At 34.8% G+C, this 23614-nt stretch overlaps 1 protein-coding gene across 2 annotated transcripts in view; it reads left to right on the forward strand.

The window, feature by feature from the left end:
• The first annotated feature begins 10568 nt into the window (after positions 1-10568).
• The window catches only part of LOC110451337 (protein SCAI-like), a 41852-nt gene continuing 28806 nt past the window's right edge, over positions 10569-23614 (forward strand). For both annotated transcript variants that reach the window (XM_021499283.1, XM_021499284.1), the window contains exons 1-3: positions 10569-10872; positions 16242-16337; positions 16880-16966. In XM_021499283.1, the coding sequence (XP_021354958.1) occupies positions 10763-10872; positions 16242-16337; positions 16880-16966 (293 nt within the window). In that variant the 5' untranslated portion in view covers positions 10569-10762. The remainder of the gene's footprint in view (positions 10873-16241; positions 16338-16879; positions 16967-23614) is intronic.

Here is a 23614-nt window from a genome sequence, read left to right on the forward strand (position 1 = left end):
AAGTCAACTAATTTTGTGATCATTTTGCAACAGCTGCTATGTAGATCATATTTAGATGGACTTTTAACTCATTCACCCCCTGAAAACACATTTGAACTCTTCCAATTCAAAGGTTGGTATAATTCATTATGAAATTTCAGGGGTGAATGAGTTAATTGTGGGTTAGGTAGCCCCATGCTATATGGGCTCAGAGAACTCCTGAGAGCAGGAACTGGAGAGTAAGGTTCCAATACTAACATTTGTAAACTGTAATGTATCCTAATGGTTAACAAAACCAGGGGATTTTTGTGTGAACAAAATGTGGAGATAGATGAAGTTCTATAGATTTAAAAGGACTTTTGTATTATTTTGAATTTATTTGGTGAAGTATCTGTAATGTGTAGCCATGTTTACCTGTATAATTCTACATTCCATACCCTTTACTGGATCATAGACATTGCGTTGATGTAGAGACATGTTTACCGGTATAATTCTACATTCCATACCCTTTACTGGATCATAGGCATTGCATTGATGTAGAGACATGTTTACCGGTCTAATTCTACATTCCATACCCTTTACTGGATCATAGACATTGCATTGATGTGTAGCCATGTTTACCGGTATAATTCTACATTACATACCCTTTACTGGATCATAGACATTGCATTGATGTCGAGACATGGGGTCCACTTATAACTGCATACTTTCTATTTATTGTAACTTTATAGTCAGGTATTTGATAATCATTTACAAAGAATCTCAGAATTCCAATTTTCCATAGCGAGCTTCGGAGTGCAGGATAACACTGGAGCTTGACAGATTACTTGCTAAAATATAATTACGTAGCTATTAACAATCATCCTTTTCTGTGTCTTGTTCTTTTGGTTATATTTTGAAATAAAGATATTTCACTTAAAGTGCTTCTAGCTGGTTCTTTTTAGCTCACCAGGGCCATGGCGGTGAGCTATAGCATTATTCATCGTAAACTTTTTCCTTTACAATCCTACTACTCCTGTATGGCAGATCAGATTTCAACCAAACTTGGTCTTAAGCATCACTCAATGCCCACCTTATATGAATTACAAAAAAAAAAAAAAATCTAGAAAAAATACAAAATACCAGGTATTCCTGAAATTGCATTCCCACATATGGTAATCTAGCAACATCAGGGAAGTGATATCAAAACCACCATTAGTAGTATAACCTTGACCTGGAAATGGAATATTTCCCTGGGAGATCATAGTAACAACAATAAAACATCTAATGATAGCAATTGTAAAATGACCAAAGTTATTCATTATTACTGTAATCATAGACGTCGTACAGCAGACAGATCTGGCCAAAAAGATCGCCTGAATGCCACCCCATTGGGGAGCACAATTGCCCCGGTTTGAGGACAAAATGTCTTACTCACAATATGACCAAATATATAAGGTGATGTAACACATAGTTCTATCTTGTTTCTGATCAATCATCTGATATATGGATCATTGCAAAGCTGACATATAACAATATCAGGTCCGGCCGGATCCATGCTTGGCAATGTTAGATATCCCAGTCAAGACCAAGTGCCAGCTGAAAAGGACAGTGGCTGGATTCAAAACAGCAGAAACACTAAAAACCCCAAACTAACTGTTTGTGAAGCGAGTATGAAATAAGACACTGTCTACATCTGAATACCTATGAAAGAATTGTCAACGAAACGCTTGTTCGAACGCAAAACTGATAAAACTAGTGTAAAATATGAACAAAACGATGATTTAATAAGACCAAGTGTACCAAGTAGTGTCTTCTGCTTCTTCATTGACAGCTTTAACACCACCAAGTAAAGCTATGTCCAATCTGTATTATGCCACGTCCAGGCAAGTGACCAGGAAACAGTATAGCACACTTACGAGTACACAAGGAAACGCAGCATTTCTAAATAAGATCATGATGCCCATAATTTTCATTAACCTGCAACTCTGGAAATCTCGAGGTGCCAGCTGTCAGCAGTCAATATCTATCACGTAAATAAGGATATTCGGAGAAACAACTGTGACACTGTGTGTTGGTAAGTATGGATGTTACTGTCAACAACAGGAAAATCCACTATTAGAAAATCGGAATCATAACGCTTATCGTATATCTTAGTGCGCAAGACATCATCGATATTTTTGAAAGCGAAAGTAAAAGACTTGGCTTTTTTGGTTAACAGTCCTTAGAAGCTCTTTAAAAAAATCAGCCTTGTATGGAAATAAAAAGAAGACAGAGTTTGTTCCAATGTCGATTATGTAATATCCAACAGTCTGTTTGAAAATATTGTTATACAAAACCTAAACCGTGAACTAAAAGGTCAAATGATTCGGTAGAAGAAACAGCCTTAAGGAGAACATTCTCAAGCTTCTGGACTCTTCAAAATTCATAGTCCTTTAATTTTAGAAATAATACCAGACACCATAAGACGCAAACATGCGATTCAAAACGTTCATATACTGCAAAAGTGGGAAATGAACTTTGCATTGCGAACATTTTGGTATCTTTTCTCAAAAGAGTAACATGTTTAGGATAATAAACCTAAAGGGTTCTGTTTACTATTCACCAGTTTTGAAAACACAAGTGTCCATTCCCAACAGGTCATTGTCAGTAACAGATACTTGCTCCAGTAGTTCTTAAAAAATAAAGTTTTTCTTCTTCAAATTTACCATATTCGCTAATCCGAGATAGACTGTGTCATAAAAGCAGACATTTCTGCAACAAATGCTAACACGTTTTTGTGATCGTATATGAAAATAGGCATTTGGTATCGAACGGAAATCATTCAAAACCAATGTGTTCAAAGTTAATATTTATTTCATTCTTTGAACTTCAAACTTTTTATCTCTTTTCATATGTGTTTAGTTTTAGAAAAGTGTTTTTTCATCTTCTAATGCATATCTACAGTACAAAACATTCGTTCTTCAGCAACACAACAAAGATACTACCTCGCTTGTATCTCTTTAAAGTTGACTATCATATTGTAACGTATATGTTACCTAGCCACCTAGAGATACAAATAAATTTTTACAGCATCTTCAATCGAAATTGTAAATGTAATCCTTACTTCTTTTGATTAACTGCTATAAATTTGATCTATGTTGCATTAAAACAAGGACATAATTCGTTCTTGTAACGTATCTGTTCACACAATTTGAACAAGTAACTTTATAACAAACTTTTATATTGAAAACAACTTCACAAAAGATTCCAGACGTAATTAAACACCAAGGCGGCTTTGACTAGTAATGCAAAAAGTTTGTGCACTAGCGCACATGTCACTTTTCCCCATCGTTACTCCCATTCCAAAATTAACAGATACGTTACCATTCCAACAGATACGTTACACATTATTTTGGTCAAGTGTTAGACTCGTGCTACTTAACATTATCACTAAAACAAACTTTAAACCGATGTACTGATCACTTGTGATCAAATATATGCACCTATCTCAAATGTTCGCATAACCAAGTCGATAATATAATGCACCACAACAGAAACGTGACCAAAGTGAACATGTACGTTACATATTTTCCAAATGATGCGATTCCTTATCCTCACATATCCCACCCCTTTCTTTCATAGCTTTTCACTAACTTGTCCTTTAAAATACATCTATAGACGTTAAATTTATTTGAACATCTACAATAACGTACACAAATTAACCATTACTATATATGCATTCATGCCTTTAGATTTCCTAAGATTTGAAGATATTCCCCTTAAAACTTAAACTTGAAACAAGCAAGTACAGTCTGTAAAGGGTCTAATTACGTTGTTCCCATCAAAATCTCACGAAACAAAACTAGAATCTAGAGTATCTTTGTTCGAAGCTAAGATTATAGAACCGTCTACAACGTATCTGGTCGGCAAAACTGTTTACGTCAGCAAAATTAAATGCACTCGGTATTCGCTTTAAATTAACACATTGTACAACAATGTTATACTTCAGTTGTATCGCGTAAGCTATACAAAAATTCCCACGACAATGAGTACAGTTTTATTAGATGAATACAGGTCACGTATCTGTTGAAATTTTAACGGACAAACCACGAAACCCGAGTTTCATGTTGGATATTATACTTAATATATGCTTACGGAATTAATGTCGATGGATTGATATGCGATGTAAGATACCTTTAGTCAATATACCAAGATATTTTATACTTGTATTCACCAATAATAAATGCTTGTATTATGGGTGTTTTGTTTGTCTAAGTAACGTATCTGGCAAGACATTTTGCGACAGTAGATAATCGCCAAAAAAAAACATATTTTAGGTTAAATTATCGATATTGAATTAATTAAAATTTGTTTAGACATAAGTAAACTTAAACCATGAAATAAAACATATGAATTACAACTAAACTGGGGAAAAAATGCAAAGCTTTTTGTATCAGAAAAAGTGACGCGACAACGATGAAAAATTAACCGTACGTTTTCATTAAAAAAAATGTTTGTTCTGGAAAACACAACAATGTTGAAACAGTGAACTATAGTTTTGACGTAAAGGCTATATTATAGGCGGTGAAAGGATCATGCGACATGATTTTCGGTTAATGGCGCATGATAAGTGAGAATGGGTGAAAACCCATTGAGCGAAGAAATACTATAAACAACTCTGAAGGAGATGAACTTTGGAGACTGAAGACTGCAATTGACAGACGGAGTACTCTTATTTCCCCAATCCCATCTCAAGCACAGTCTTTTTGATTTTGTAATCTACGTGGTGTAAAATTTCGGACAGGTGATAGGCCAATATTACCGTTCTTTTAGCAGAAAAGTATAATAGTGACAGACATTTGGAAATATTTGAAGTCCTCAATCCTCACAAATCAGTCTTGTTCAAAATCCATGAGTTCAAATTTATCTTAAACGTGAAGCCGGTCATACTATTTCGGCGTATGCGTAAATGCATACTCTCATGCTTGGAATCAACTGCCCACGGCATGTTGGGATATCGGATGACTTTAAGAAATCATCCATTCATGAACTCGAATCTCTCGGACTTATTCAAGATACATGGTGTGTTTCTTAGAAAGTTGTAAAACTACCATCGAAAACTCATGCGAACATATAATATAGCACAGCATACAGAGATTTTGAAGACCTAGCTTTTTAATTAAACAATTTAAAATTACTTGAAGCAGACGACTCCTTAACAACGTAAAGTGACCAGTTGTTCGAGGAAATTCTTACTCAACGCTCATACTTGCGCAGAAAATTGACTTATATCCCGACGAGAAACGATTGACGTATAAAACCAGCAATTGTCGGTCCGATACTCAAACTTGTATATGTTGCAAGATTCAGGAACCCTATCGTTATGTCTAACGTGTCATGAATCCCCCAGGATGGGATTGGGAGCATAACATTCTAAAACCCAATACATTCATTATAATTTTGGCAACCCCCTTGATGACGCAGGACTAACCCAACTGGTAGAAAAGCCCACACGAAACAATAACATCTTGGACCTTATCATCACCCACCATCGTAGCTAAGTCTCCCGTATTGCAGTTATGCCTGGCATTTCGGATCATGGCATTGTGTTTGTTGAATTCCTGGCTTCTACAAAAAAAACAAGACAAATTCCATTATACAAAAAAGCTAACTAGGAATCTAGGAAGAATACGTTAGAAGTGTTCTATCTTAAGCTTCAATTTTCTTATAAGGAGCAAATTTCTGATACTAATACCATCTGGTGTGATTTCAAGCAATTTTTTAGTGAATATGCACATACCACACAAAATATCAAAACCAAAAGAAAGCCAACCCTGGATATCACATGAAATTAAACACTTGATTAATAAACGAAACAGACTATTTAAAAAATCAAGAAAGTTTTGTGATAAAGATATAACAAAGAAATATAAAGAACTGAAACATTCTATCCAAAAAAAGATTCGGCAGGAGTATTGGAGATATATAGAAAACATAGTTACTACAGATGAGACTTCGGTCAATGGAACTTTCACATGTATGAAAAATGTTTGGACCTACATAAAACACAAGAAAACAGACTTCTCATATATCCCCCATCTAAAAGAGGATGGCAAAGCTCATTTCAGATTCCTATTCAAAAGCAAACCTACTCAATAGGCAATTCGAATCAGTTTTCTCTACATCCAAAAACATATCTCCTGACGTTTTTGCTAAAGTTAATTATATGAATCCAGATCAGATATATCCAACCATGAACACCCCCTCATTACCTCAAATGGTATCCAATAACTGCTAAATAATCTTGATAGTTCCAAAGCACCAGGCCCAGACGACATGAGTCCAAGAGTTTTGAAGGAATTGGCGAGTGAAATTGACCCTATTTTGAGTATAATATTCAACTCGTCCCTACAATCTGGCAATGTTCCGCAAGATTGGAAAACCGCCCATATTGCTCCAATATTTAAGAAAAAAAGGGCCAAAAACATGATCCTGTAAATTACAGACCTATCTCACTCACTAGCATTTGTTGTTAATTAATGGAACATGTCATAGTGTCACACATCATGTCACATTCAGATCGTCACAATTTTTTGTATCTTCGCCGACATGGTTTTCGAAAATAAAATTCAGATCCTGTGAAACACAACTTTTAGAATTTGTTGACGATAATTACCAAAACTCTTGACAACTCAAAACAATCCGTTATATTGGTTATGGATTCCTCCAGGGCATTTGATAAGGTCAGCCACTCTCTTCTTACCAACAAACTCAGTCATTATAGTATAGATGATAAAACAACTTCCTGGATCTCAAACTTCTTAAATAATAGAACCCAATCAGTTCTTGTTGAAGGCGTCAAATCTGAGTATGTAACAGTTTTATCCGACGTCCCCCAGGGATCTGTTCTGGGGCCTAGTCTGTTCCTATTTTATATCAATGATATGCCAATTGGCTTGAACTCCACGGTCGGACTATTTGCGGATGATACCATCATATATCTGACAATTACGTCAGAGAAAGATGCCAGGATCCTACAGTCTGACCTGGACAAACTAGCCATTTGTGAGAAAAAAATGGCTAATGGCTTTCCACCCTGATAAGTGTTATGTTCTTACAATTTCTAAGAAAAAAATCCCCTGTCATTTTTTATTATTCTCTTCATGGCCAAATATTAAAACATGTTGATTCTGTGAAATACCTAGGAGTAACCCTCAGATCAGATTTGAAATGGGACTCGCATATAACTTAGATCAGATTTGCAACAAGGCAAATTCTACTCTAGGAGACAACATTATCTCCGTCATTTTGCAGAAAAGAGCACTACTCCTACAAAAAAATCATTCAGCAATATCGGTATACGAATGACGGCGAAATCTGATGAACAAGTGATCACTAGAAAGAGCGGTTCTCTTTGGTTCACGACAATATAACCTCGAACAGGGCCGATAACTAGTTTCCGTATAGAATAGGGCCGGTCAGTGTTGCTTTAGAAAATAGGGCCGATCACAGTTGCCATAGAGAATAGACCTATCACAGTTGCCATAGAGAATTGGGCCGGTCATCTTTGTCATAGAAAACAGGTCCGATCATAGTACTTTGCCATAGAGAATAGGGCCGATCACTGGTTGCCATAGAGAATAGAGCCGATCACTGGTTGCCATAGAGAATATGACCGATTATCGTTACCATAGAGAACAGACCCGATCACTCGTTGTCATAGAGAATAGGACCGATCATGGATGCCATAGAAAATATGACCGATTATCGTTACCATAGAGAACAGACCCGATAATCGTTGCCATAGAGAATAGGGCCGATCTTAGTACTTTGCCATAAAGAATAGAGCCGATTATAGTTGCCATCGAGAACAGGGTCAATCACAGATGGAGAATAGGGCCAATCGTCGTTGTCAAAGAGAATAGCACCGGTTAATAGTTGCCATAGATAATAGTACCGATTACTAGTTGCTATAGAGAATAGCACCGATTAAATCATCGCTGCTATAGAAAAAGCACCGATTACTAGTTACCATAGAGAATAGGGCCAATCATCATTGCTAGCAATCATCGTTGCTATCAACCATCATTGCCACAGAGAATAGGGCCAATCATCGTTGCCATAGAGGATAGGGCCAATCATCGTTGCCGTAGACAATAGGACCAATCATCATTGCCATAGAGAATAGGGCCAATCATCATTGCCATAGAGAATAGGGCCAATCATCATTGCCATAGAGAATAGGGCAATTCATCGTTGCCGTAGAGGATAGGGCCAATCATCATTGCCATAGAGAATAGGGCCAATCATAATTGCCATAGAGAATAGAGCCAAACATCGTTGCCATAGAGGATAGGGCCAATCATCGTTGCCATAGAGGATAGGGCCAATCATCATTGCCATAGAGAATAGGACCAATCATCGTTGCCATAGAGAATAGGGTCAATCATCATTGCCATAGAGAATAGGGCCATTCATCGTTGCCACAGATAATAGGGCCATTCATCGTTGCCTTAGAAAATAGAGGCAATCATCGTTGCCATAGAGAATAGGGCCATTCATCGTTGCCGTAGAGAATAGAGCAATTCAATGTTGCCATAGAGGATAGGGCCAATCGTCGTTGCGATAGAAAATTGGGCGAATCATCTTTGCCATAGAGAATTGGGCCAATCATCTTTGCCATAGAGAATAGAGCCAATCATCGTTGTCATAGAGGATAGGGCAAATCATTGTTGCCATAGAGAAGAGAGCCAATCATCGTTGCCATAGAGAATAGAGCCAATCATCGTTGCCATAGAGAATAGGGCCAATCATCGTTGCCGTAGAGAATAGGACCAATCATCATTGCCATAGAGAATAGGGCCAATCATCGTTGCCGTAGAGAATAGGGCCAATCATCATTGCCATAGAGAAGAGAGCCAATCATCGTTGCCATAGAGAATAGGGCAATTCATCGTTGCCGTAGAGGATAGGGCCAATCATCGTTGCCATAGAGAATAGGACCAATCATCATTGCCATAGATAATAGAGCCAATCATCGTTTCCATAGAGGATAGGGCCAATCATCGTTGCCATAGAGAATAGAGCCAATCAGCGTTGCCATAGAGAATAGGGCCAATCATCGTTGCCATAGAGGATAGGGCCAATCATCATTGCCATAGAGAATAGGACCAATCATCATTGCCATAGATAATAGAGCCAATCATCGTTGCCATAGAGGATAGGGCCAATCATCGTTGCCATAGAGGATAGGGCCAATCATCATTGCCATAGAGAATAGGACCAATCATCGTTGCCGTAGAGAATAGGACCAATCATCGTTGCCATAGAGAATAGGGTCAATCATCATTGTCATAGAGAATAGGGCCGTTCATCGTTGCCACAGAGAATAGGGCCATTCATCGTTGCCATATAGGATAGGGCAAATCGTCGTTGCCGTAGAGAATAGGGCCATTCACCGTTGCCATATAGGATAGGGCCAATCGTCGATGCCATAGAGAATAGGGCCAATCATCTTTGCCATAGAGAATAGAGCCAATCATCGTTGTCATAGAGAATAGGGCCAATCATCTTTGCCATAGAGAATAGGACCAATCATCAATACCATGGAGAATATCACCGACCAATGTCGATCACTGGTTGTCATTTTGTTCACAAGATTCGCGCATTCATATGATGAAATGTTGTAAAAAGGCTGAATTTAATAAAAATATGATAGAACAAGAAGTCAGGAAAATATATTGAGGAGAAAAAAAAAGGAAATAAATGTAGCATCCAAATTTACGTGAGCATATTTGTTCTGTCAAAATTGATAAAATAACGAGAGGAAAGTAAATACTATCCTTCTGATGGTATATGATTTTATATGGTTTGTTGTAGAAGAAAATGAGAATTTGAAATAAAACATTTCACGGTTTTAAATCGATCATGAGTCCCTTTTGAAAATACTGCCCGCCAGGGGTACAGTCTAATTGAGCTTATCTGGACACGTACTAAACGCTTCTGCCAGTATAAAACATACTTTCTATTAATATGATCTCACCTCATTGAATCTATATTATATCATTTGTATTACAAATACTGCTTTCGTGAACATACTTTTTTGCCATGTATCATTTTCATTTGCAAACAAATCATTATGAAAACGTATTATTACACAAATGCCACCTCAAAGAACACCTGATTGTGACAATTGCACTCATACCTATGAGTTCTATCGCAGTAATCGGAAAAGAAGAAGAAGAAGAAGAAGAAGAAGAAGAAGAAGAAGAAGAAGAAGAAGAAGAAGAAGAAGAAGAAGAGGTAGAAGAAGAAGAATATGGGAATGAAGTGGGAACTTATTTTCTTGATTTGTGAAACAAGTGTATTTAAAACTGTCAAAATGTGAAAATAAAAAAATAAAAAATGATATCATTTGTCGCTGTACCTTATAAAAATATTTGATTTTGTTATTCTAACGAATAAATAAATAGTCTACTTTCCTAGTAAACAAATTCAATAGCTATTGTTTACTTTTTGAAGCACTAAAATAATTCCGTAAATATATAAATCTTCATTAAAATTTCTCGAGTCCGGAATTCCGTATCCTTTTCCAATATTAGAACACATACGTAAACGTTCCATCGACTCAGAAAATTCACACTGTCAAATAATGTTAATTTTTATAAATTTCGATTACTGAGGTGAAGGGAGGATATTGTTATTCGAGTTTTGCCGTGAACTCCCTCTCCATGTAGTCTCTGGTCTTCAAAGTGTTTGTTTGTTGGAGGTGTTCCTCGTTTACAGCGTTGGTTTGGTTTGAGACCGCTGCTACCACAACAAAATGTCGATCGCGGATGGCAGCCTACCTGCCATGGACGAAACTGAGAAGAAAGTGGTGAATGAATTTTGTCATCTGCTGGAGAAATCAAAGCAATTATTCAACGGACTTAGGTAGGGGTTCATATTCAGTCAAACCTACATTAATTGCATGTGTGTTTATTGTATTTGAATGCTGCATATTGTAGACATGTGCTCACACTTGTCATCCATGCCGACTCGCACATAACATTATCATCTGTCAGGATTCCGGATAAATTTGACATGTGAGAAATTCTGTTTGATTGCTTCTGAGGATAAATAGTTACATGTTTTAGCTAGAGAAATAGTTCTTTGGATTTGAATTACCGTTTACCTGGATGAAATTATATACAAAAATAATTATTCTATTTTGGTATCTGTGGTAGTAACGTTATAGCCTTTTGCAGTACAGCTGTCTGCTATATGTAACCTAAATACAGTATTAACTTCAAAATAAACCACATGCATACAGTTTACTTATAACTACCATGGTCTAATGGAATGTGTATGTTAAACACTTAAACAGGTGGAGTATTTTAAGTTAAAAAGCCATTAGTAAATCAAGAGGAACTCGTTGTGTATTGGGTAAGCAGTGGTATACCATGGCTTTCTATACAAAGGACTGTTGTGTACATAACAAGAGTGTGTTTGTTTTTAAATCAGTGGTAATATTTATCTTGACTTGTATTACCTTTTCAATATTATGTCTTTCTGCTTTAAGTTCTGTTTAATATTAAGGAGTAGTATTTGTATACGTTACTCCATTAAAAGGCAATGTGTGTAAGTAAAAGATTAAGGATGTTTATTTTACTTAGTGAGTATGTATACAAACATATACACGCACTGGTACTTACGTAAACATGTAGTTAGCGTTGTTGACTTACATGTGAAGGAGTATATTTAAACGTAACTTATAACGTAAAAATCAGTTAAATATAATTAATTAAAAAAAAAATCTGAAAAATATTAAGTCTGAACAGATCAAGACATACTATACATAAATATAAATCCATATATATTATATACTTGTCTGGTATAAATAATAACAAAGGTTTTCCTTTATTATTATTAACTGACCAAATAACAATTTTAGCGTGTCAGTTTGAGCAATTTACATACATTACAAATGTTAAGAAAAATTAATCTCAGGAGGCCAAAACCAGACTTTAGGTGGTAAATTTGCCTGCTACCTCTCACATTATGTTTCCCCGAGTAATGTTTGTAGCTACTATCAGTAATACATCTTACTCAGGAGTTATCTGGTAACAGTCAGAAAAGTTGAACAGCATATATCTAGGGTGAAAACCTCAAGTAATTTGCATGCCTATAATTTCCAGGTATCATTTTTTAGTTCAAGTGCTTAAAAAATAAAACAATCTAGATATATAGTAATATATATACTTTCTGCATCAAACATTTCTTGTATTGTAAGTTTAAATAGTTATAATTACAAACTTGTCAATTTTTTTTTAGAGGGGAATGTTTTCTTGTAGGATATATATTCAGTTCAAAGTGCATGTTAATTATTGGTACTCATGGAGATTTATTGATAATCTATTAGTTATCATTAAGAACTATGTTAGGTGTTTTTATTTTATCATACTTTAAAACCAACAGTGAATAAAACAAGAATCCAATAGAATGTCTTATAGTTCTATTTTGCATCTGAAAATGGATAACAAAGTTTAAACTTTATGTAATATGGTAATGATTTTTTTTTTAACATTTAAAACATTTTATTGTTCTGTTATGAAATGTAATTAGTCTCACACCACTGGCTGTTTCTATATGGTATCTTTCTTTCTATGCTTCATGGTTGGTACATAATAAAACCTATGATTATCGCATGGTATGCCGTTCTCACATGCACCAACTAATCTGCAATTCACAAGTGAAAGATTTAAAAGAAAATTCATTCAACAAGTTCAAATCTAACTTGTATTCATTAGGACACGAGGATTATCCCCTATGTATGTATATATATATGTAATGTATTTTTTTTTATCAACTTTTATTGTCATATATACATATATATAATGTAAAAAATTATACATTTCCTGCTGTTAAATTTCCAAAATATAAATTATGTAAGTTAATTAGGTGACAAACTGATATAACTCATGATCGTCAATGGCACTAATTAAAATAAAACGTTGTGTCGAGCCACGTAACAATGATGGCACAACAAAATCAATGGTTCTTTTTAATGTAGTAAATTCACCTGTCTGATTGCAGTTCTGTTGGTTAGTTTAATGTGAAAATAGAAAAACATTACGTGTCACACTAAAAAAATGTTCACTTTGTTTTTAAATTTTATTGGTAAATTTATAATAAAAAGTAAGATATTAAATTGATTTTCCTGTCAATTAATTGTTTTGGATTAATCACAGGTTTGAAGTTGTTCTTTATGGATGTACATGTAGATCATCAATAGTTGATTATAGAAACCTGTAGTTACACTTATTGAAATCTCTTTAAAAGTATTTTTTGTTGTAAAATATAACAACTTGAAAAAATGGGATACATTACTTGATACTGATAATCAATAAGTTAGTATTGGGTACTGTAATAGATATTAAACCATGTGCAGTTATGATATCTTGATGTTTGACCATACACTAGAGCAGTGTGCGTACCGAAATTATATAATTTCAAATATTCATCCATCCGTCAATATCTGCAGAAATTGCAATTAGATTTATCTGTTAGTTTCTAGAAATCATCAAGAGCAGGGGTACAGTTGAACTAAAAGACTTTGTACCCCATTACAGTACCATTTGATGTTGTGGTGTTCTGGGTATTAATACAGTACAGACCTGTAATGATCAATATTTGTGTTTTGCATCAGTTGCAGAGGAAAACAGAATTTTGAAATGTGGTACCTGAAATACTTTGCTGTTAACATTCGCAAGAATTTTTTTAGCATAAAATTGACCAGTTAAATGACCATAATTTTTTTTAATTGAAGTATGGTAAACAGAATATCTCATTTATCACAGTGCATATGTACGTGGATTATGTGATGCAAAAAAAGTAATTAGAAAATGTGTTTTTATCACAGAGGTGATGTTATCTCCAATATAGTAATGACCGTATTAATATTAGTAAATACCCTTATGGTTAACTTGAATGTGTAACTCATATATATATATATAAGATTATCATAAAGATATAAATATTATAATTGTGACTATATATATATAAAAGCCAGAGAAAATAAACCCCATGTAACAGCCCAGAAATTTTGTCAGGTCTTGCTATTATGTCCCATTTTTGGCAAATTTACCAAAACAGATCCATTATTCTTGTTGTGTGTTTAAATTATAGAACTTTGGAATATCTGTGTCTTTTAGTTTTATACTGTTGACAGAGAATATATCTATGTTTCCTTTATTTCAACTTTCAAAGCATTTTACTATTTACTGTGGCTTGATATATATATGTACTATTAGTTCATACATCTCTCATAATGATTATGTACAGCTAGACCTACCTCAACCTTGGCCCTGTTCTCGATGGCAGCTAGTTAACGCAGACTATTTTTTACGATGCTTAATTTAATAAATATTGAAATAATTCATGAGGTTATTATCAATCACGTGTTTCCGTAATGTTAGACGCGAGATCAACATGAAAGTGATCCGAAAAAAACCCATGCTATACGTATACGCATAGGCGATTTGAAAAAACTTACAGAACTTACATAGAACGGAGCTTAAATTGAACAACTACATTTTCGTAATAGTATGGGGAAACGCACCGAGATGTCGAAACGTAATGTCGTAAGTTGATCGTAAGTTGATCGGCGATTCTCTGGCATAGGAATTTGGCTAAACTTTTTTTGTTAACGGTTACCTATTTATTAATACTTTTCACATAAACTCACATAACAACACATTATGTATCTTTTATTAATGTTTGACATAAATAAATTTGTTGATCGTCATTTGTCTTAGAGTTCCTTGTACCAAGGGACATAATCCAAGATGGCGATCTCTCAGAATCGGCGATCTTTTTCTGAAAAAAACTTGAATTTTTCTATACCTGTGTATTTTACGCCCCCCCCACTTTGGGTATTAAATTTCTGAAAAAAAAGTGCGCAAATTACATGGGTTTTTACGGTACTTGTATGTATCTAACACAGCATGGAGTATGATATATGTATACATTAAATATCAAATCATGAATGATCAGTTACACACTTTATAGTGATGTTATAATGGGTAAATTAAATGATATACATATAGATGTATACTTTTAATCTGTTTTATATAATTTATCTAATGGCAAAACCAATGATATCTTCTTGTGAGAAATGTAAATTAATGCTTTCATGTCAAAGTGTGTTAATAGACACACCACGTAAATAATGATCTCACGCTGTTTTATATATCAAACACGATAAAATCCTCCCATTAGGTAAAGAATATATCACCATGTGACACAATGTCCATCAATTATTCAAGGTCAGAAATTAATACATAAAGCAATGAAAATAATGTATAAACACTGTCCTCACAAACCAATGGTGTGAAGTCTAATTCATGTACCCTTATCATATATTGGTGTCCTCATCACAGATTAGGAATGCTATACATGTAACTGGCAATAAGGAATTGTATTGTAATGATATAATCATCATTGAACAACATATACTGTTTGGATCCAATATATATAGGACACATTGATTTCTGTTAACTTATGGTAATAATTTATGGTTTTTTTACCTGTACATGTTTTTGTTGTAAAAAGGTATAGAACTTTTTTGAATAGGAGTTGTACGTGTAATAATGACAGCTACAGCGACAGACCATTGATTTGTACATTCATAGGCTTTGTTTCACATGGAAGCTGTCCTTGATTTCTGTATGTTATATATACCAGATTTAAAATTGAACAGGCCACCAGCAAGAGCTTCATTTAATTAGCTATATACAGTAGGTTATGTGTAATTACCTTGTAATAATTAAAACCTCCATCAAAGAATACCCTATGTTTGTACATTTAGATTAAAACCCTGATCATAGAACACCTTTATAACTGTCATCTTGACCAAGGATGTGTAACATTTAGATTAAATCCCTGATCATAGAACACCGTTATAACCGTCATCTTGACCAAGGATGTGTAGCATTTAGATTAAAACCCTGATCATAGAACACCGTTATAACCGTCATCTTGACAAAGGCTATGTAACATTTAGACTAAAACCCTGATCATAGAACACCTTTATAACCGTCATCTTGACCAAGGATGTGTAACATTTAGATAAAAACCCTGATCATAGAACACCATTATAACCGTCATCTTGACCAAGGATGTGTAACATTTAGATTAAAACCCTGATCATAGAACACCTTTATAACTGTCATCTTGACCAAGGCTATGTAACATTCAGATTAAAACCCAATCAAAGAAAACCTGTCAGAAAAAGTACTAATGAGATATTTCATGTTTTACAGGGACCTCCCCCAGTATGGCCACAAACAATGGCAGTCGTACTTCGGCCGAACGTTTGATGTGTACACCAAACTCTGGAAGTTCCAGCAGCAGCATCGGTACGTAAGACACTTTGTTGTTGTAATAGCATGTTCATTGTTTAACTCATTCACCCCTGAAATTTCATAATGAACTATTCCAACCTTTGAATTGGAAGAGTTCAAATGTGTCTTCAGGGGTGAATGAGTTAACATGTACGACTCTAAATAAATCTTCTTGTATCATGTATGGCTTTATGTCATTCTATGATGAATCTATGACTATTTACCCCATCTTTCGTTGTATTGGGGGATGCTTTGAGTATGTCTTTCTTCTGTTGTGTTAATAAATGTAACAAGTAATTTTTTGAGATGAAAGGGGGGAAAAAAAGTTCAGTGCTGTTTCACATATATAACAAGCTTCTGTTCAAGGTTAAAATTTCTAGTTAAAGAGCTTAATATTGACATGACAACCTTTAGTTATGCATGATCTTCTAATCTAATTTGATTATCCAAGTTTAAGCATATGCTACTGTAGTTTTGAATATTATGCAGTAATTCAAATTCTGTGATGGAAGTCGCAAAACATAATCTTATTTTATTTTGAACTTTTATTTTTTCAGACAAATTCTGGATACTAAGTACGGCCTTAAACGTTGGCAAATTGGGGAGGTAGCTTCAAAAATAGGACAGCTTTATTACCATTACTAGTGAGTACACTCTTACTTCTTACATACTCACTTACTTGGGATACTAGACATCTTGCATGCTGCACATACTATACATCCTACATATTGACCTATGACATACTCTGGATAATAGACCTTGGACGTACCGACTTACTCTCAATAGTGGACATCTTACAGATTTACCTACTGATTCTAGATCTCTTACACACCGATATAATCTGAATACTAGACCTCTTATATTGGCTATATATACTAGACAATTTCATGAGCATCTTACTGAGGAATCTAGACCTGTGACATACTGATATACCTTACTCTCAATACTAGATCTCTTACATATTGATATACTCTCAATACTAGACATATGACATACTGATATACTCTCAATTCTAGATCTCTTACACACTGATATAATCTGAATACTAGACCTCTTACATACTGATATACTCTCAATACTAGACCTCTTACATACTGATATACCATACTCTGGATACTAGACCTGTAACATAATGATATACCTTACTCTCGATACTAGACATATGACATACTGATATACTAGACCTCTTACATACTGATATACTCTCAATACTAGACCTGTAACATACTGATATACTGTACTCTTAATACTAGACCTGTTACATACTGATATACCGTACTCTGGATACTAGACCTCTTACATACTGATATACTCTCAATACTAGACCTATAACATACTGATATACCGTACTCTCTATACTAGACCTGTTACATACTGATATACTTTCAATACTAGACCTCTTACATGCTGATATACCGTACTCTGGATACTAGACCTCTTACATGCTAACCTGCTCTTGTTTTTTAACCTCTCACAGATGTATTTTGGATAGTAGATATTTTACATAACGACTTAAATTAGATACTTGACCTCTAACATACTCACTGGATACTGTATCTCTTACATGTGTATATTCTGATATCACTGGATACTGTATCTATTTCATGTGTATATTCTGATATCACTGGATACTGTATCTCTTACATGTGTATATTCTGATACCACTGTATACTGTATCTCTTACATGTGTATATTCTGATACCACTGGATACTGGCTGTTTATAACAAAAATCACGTCCAAGTTGTACATACTGGAGTGGATTAGGAAAACTTGTACTGAGTATACATTGTGATCTGTATAAGCATTTCCTTTACAAAAGGTAGGTTCTCTCTGTGTTAATGAAAATGGGAAAATTGACAAACTGGTGTATGTAAAATGTATACTATCCTGGGTAGGAAGGCTGGTTTGACTATTCAAGTGTGTTAATACGGGCAGCTATATAGTCTCAAGTATTATTCATGGATACATTCTGGACACCATCAGATTTGTCCTGGGGTCTGACTGTTGGCAGGGAAGATGAATACGTTATATGTACATGTATTTCTATTTATGTACATGTATAAGGTCTGGGTACATATAGGCTTAGAACATATATATATGTGTTGTGTACATGTGTATTGTACATGTGCTGTGTACAGATTTTGGTTTACATACATTACTGAAAACAGGAAACAATTTAACGTTATTTGTGTTATGAATGGTCACAAATGGATTGTTGTAATATTGGCGTATCTTTTGTTCTTTCAAACAATACATCTGCCGTTGCATGTGTATATATATATTATACATTGTACATGTGTTGTGTACATATATATATATATTACACATTGAACATGTGTTGTGTACATATATAAATATTATACATTGAACATGTGTTGTCTACATATATATATATTATACATTGAACAAGTGTTGTCTACATAACTATATATTACACATTGAACATGTGTTGTGTACATATATATATATATATTATACATTGAACATGTGTTGTGTACATGCGACGATATGTCTAAGAATAAGATAAATTTTACATGTGTTGTCTACATATATATATAATATATATAGAGGTTCCCCAGAGAGTGATGATTGGCTATCATACTTCTCAAACTCAACTTAGTTCAAATTGTGGAAAGACACAATGTTTTCAGAGTGTCTTTTACAATTTGAAAGTTAATAACTGGAATTGGATGATTACCAGCAATCTCAGGTATGGGACCTTTTTCTCCCACAATGATTACGTTAATATATTTCTGGGTTCGTTGACACATTGTACATATTTCTGGGGTCATTGACACATTGCACACATTTCTGGGTTCATTGACACATTGTATATATTTCTGGGTTCATTGACACATTGTACACATTTCTGGGTTCATTGACACATTGTACATATTTCTTGGTTCATTGACACATTGTACATATTTTGTGTAGACATGTCTAGGTACTATGGAGACTTGCATACCGTGTACATGTACATAATTGTACAAGTACATGAAAAAAAAGCCATAAGCATGACACTTATATTGTAACAAGTTTCAGTGGCTGCTTCTGTTACTGTCATATATAGCTGTATGAACACACTAAGTGTCACAATGTCACATAATCATTGTTCTTATGTCTCACAACAAAAGCGTTTATCATATATTTATAATCATAAAAAAATGATAGGTTAATTAGATAGTTCATATTGTACAGTTTGTAATTGCATCGAAAAGATTTTCTGATACAATTTTGTACATATTTACAATTACTGCTATAAATAATTGTTTGAGTGTAAAAGGAATCATGCATGTATCATGATGACTCTGTGCATCGGCATAGGGAAGATGTTAGTCCCTATAAATGGTATTGGAATGATCCTAATCAATGAACAGCCTGTTCCATGTTTGAAAGTAGGCAAAGTAAGTGGTATGTTGGTCATTTATTGATAGTGTAAAGCTGCTCGCCTTTCTATCTCTCATCCATTAGTAATGGGTAATGTTCACTGGTGTAGCCAGCTAATAAAATTCTACCACTGCTTCTTGCTGAAACAAATGTACAGCATCTCAGGGGGATGGCATAAGCTCCATTTAAAATTAATGGCTACAAAATACACATGTAGGGGAGATAGTGTACCTGTTGTACGGTTATGGAGGTGCCAAGGCTGATGGGATAGGAATTGGAGCGCGAGTTCCACTCACCAACCCAACCCGACAGGCAAGAGGAACATTACGGCCAGTACACGTACGCCCAGTAATTGGTGGAGATTGTACACCGGAGAATTGATACTTTAATTGGTAGCCAACCTATAACAGACCAAGATGTTTGGGGCGAGATAATATTAGGTTATGTATACATATAAAGGTACATGTAATGCCAAGATCCAATATCTGCAAATGGGCTTGGATGTTATACTGTAACATATTTATGTTATGAGGCAATAAGCAGACCACAGAGAGTTGACATACTGGTATATAGATATACAAACTGAATTATGGATCTTACAAAGGAACAGCGCAGAGACAGGTTTGGTTTGGTTTGAAATGGACCCTGATACAACATGAAATGGACCTTGATACAACATGAAATGACCTTGATACAACATGAAATGACCTTGATACAACATGAAATGACCTTGATACAACATGAAATGGACCTTGATACAACATGAAATGATCTTGATACAACATGAAATGACCTTGATACAACATGAAATGACCTTGATACAACATGAAATGACCTTGATACAACATGAAATGACCTTGATACAACATGAAATGGACCTTGATACAACATGAAATGACCTTGATACAACATGAAATGACCTTGATACAACATAAAATGGACCTTGATACAACATGAAATGACCTTGATACAACATGAAATGACCTTGATACAACATGAAATGGACCTTGATACAACATGAAATGGATCTTGATACAACATGAAATGGATCTTGATACAACATGAAATGGACCTTGATACAACATGAAATGACCTTGATACAACATGAAATGGACCTTGATACAACACGAAAATGACCTTGATACAACATGAAATGACATTGATACATGAAATGGCCTTGATACACCATGAAATGACCTTGATACAACATGAAATGGACCTTGATACAACATGAAATGACCTTGATACAATATGAAATGACCTTGATACATCATGAAATGGACCTTGATACAACATGAAATGGACCTTGATACAACATGAAATGGACCTTGATACAACACGAAATGGACCTTGATACATCATGAAATGGACCTTGATGCATCATGAAATGGACCTTGATACAACATGAAATGGACCTTGATACAACATGAAATGACCTTGATAAAACATGAAATGGATCTTGATACAACATGAAATGACCTTGATACAACATGAAATGACCTTGATACATGTAAAACTAACTACCAATACTTATGTTACATTGTAGTCAATATGGATCCAGGAAAATCCATTGAAAACCATTTAATTTGCAGGACCATGGACATTTTGTTTGATTTATACTTTTTTTCTGTGGGGGGTGGATGTAGCTGTGGCAACACACATTAACATAATTAGAATTTAAGTGTAAGACATATGTCCAGATCATTTCATGACCTCAAACTTTAGTCATGCAGACTTTGTGTCAAGGTCTTTCATAACCTTGCATAACCTCATCATTATGTTAGAACTACTTCAGTTTAATTATATATGGGTGGTGTGGTGTGAATAAATCAGCCTGGTGATTTTGTATCAATCCTATGTGTTGTTACTTTTATAATTATTATAAGTACCCACGGTATGCTAAATTATAATCGTTCATTAACTCAGGAAGGAGGTAACACGATGCTATACCCAACTTGGAATGCTTCTCAGATTGGTACACTGCCAGAAATGGTTCAAATGATACTTTAAAATCAAACTTGCATATATTCCTTCAACAGAATAATATTGATATTGTCAGTATTTCTACTTAATAGTTTTTTTATTCTGTGAATTTTTAATTAGTGCACAATTAAATCGAAGTAAGCATGTCGGAAAACCAGAAAAACAACATTCGCTGACAATATTTGGAAATTATATGCATGTTTTAATGTTCTTTTCTGATCCTTATAACAAGATAATGACCTTGTTTATTTATAACAGTTGTAGATCAGTATCATATCTATATATTTACATTTCCACTGCGAGTTCCTCTATAAGCATTACCAGAAGAAATTGTGTTAATAGGACTATGAAAGCAGTTTGATCAGCATCACTTTGAAGCTTCTCCCACCTGAAATATGTAATGTGAGACAACCGTTAGAATCAAACATTTTGGTGACATAAGGCTGTTCCAGGAATCTCATTTCCACTAACAATTCAGACACTTCAATATTGAAAATGTAAGGGAGTACCTATATATCTTGATCAGTAATAACCACAAAATCTAGAAGATAAATATATTTATTGAACAGCATTTTTCAGTGTACATGCTGGTATGAATGCAAGTCAGTTACATCCATATTCCATGAAGCTCTAGCCTAGTACCTGGCACCATGGAATATGAATGTAACTGATTTGGTTTCATACCAGTGTAATAGGAGAAAGAAAAATTAGAAATGCAACGACCAGACCAGGGTTTGAACCCAGATCCTCGTAACTCTTAAACAGATGTCTACCAATTGAGCTACCTGGTTGCTGACGATTGACCCAGTCAAGTTCAGCTACATTTCCTCGAGCTCCTTTTTCTAAGTCTTCGCCCCTGAAGATACAACTTTTTACAACTCGGTATCGGATATATATCCTTTTGCCAAGCATTCATCCAGTGCTTGAAACAAGGGCTGGCAAGCTCGTCAATTCTGTAACATTAGAAAGAGAAATGCAACGGCCAGACTGGGGATCGAACTAGGGACCCTTAGAACTCTGGATGTATGCTAAACCAATTGAGCTACATGGTCGCCGACGATCGACCCAGTCCAGTTCTGCTACCTACATTAGCATAAACATTGAAAAAATCCTATTCAATCCTTATATGAAAAATGTATTTTCTTTTTATCTGTAAACTAATTAATAGAATTAAACAACAGAGTAGTAAGCCTGTGACATGGTGTTCTATTTTGGACACTCATACTGAAAAATGAAGTGATATCAGTCTAACTTAAGCGCATCCTGGTAAGAAACAAAATACATTGTAACAAACCAAGAAGCGTTCCTTATACTATGTGATTAGGAATTCTAAATATCAGTGAAAAACTCTCAGATTGTACCAATTTGGGTAGCATTACATTAGATGATTGCTAATTACCTTGTTTGATTGATAATTGCCAACTCTGATTAAATTTGTCAGGTCTGATTGCCAGTTAGCTGGTCTAATGGCTGCCTCAAATTTACTGGAATTTTTTAATGGGGATTACTGGTACACATCTTATATGGTTTTTCAATACCATGTGTGTATACATATATATAGACCATCTCTTTGCAATAAAATGTTTATCTTTAAAAGTTTCAGGTAATGTATATTTAGTAAAACATATCTATAAACACCAGTGTATAAAATAACAAGCCCATCCATAACTACATGTATTAACACCTCTGTATAATGCCGCGGTCACATCTTACGCTCACGCACGTTGTTGACCGTAGTTGACTGTAGTAGACCGTAGGCGACCTTAGTGAAACGCATTAAACATAGTTCCCTAACCCTAACTCCTAAATTCAACATTACTTAACCCTACTTCACCCTAGTTGACCGTAGTTAACCGTACTTAACCCTACTTCACCCTAGTTAACCGTACTTAACCCTACTTCACCATAGTTACCCTAGTTA

The sequence above is a fragment of the Mizuhopecten yessoensis genome, unplaced genomic scaffold, assembly GCF_002113885.1.
Source record: "Mizuhopecten yessoensis strain PY_sf001 unplaced genomic scaffold, ASM211388v2 scaffold5965, whole genome shotgun sequence".
NCBI lineage: Eukaryota > Metazoa > Mollusca > Bivalvia > Pectinida > Pectinidae > Mizuhopecten > Mizuhopecten yessoensis.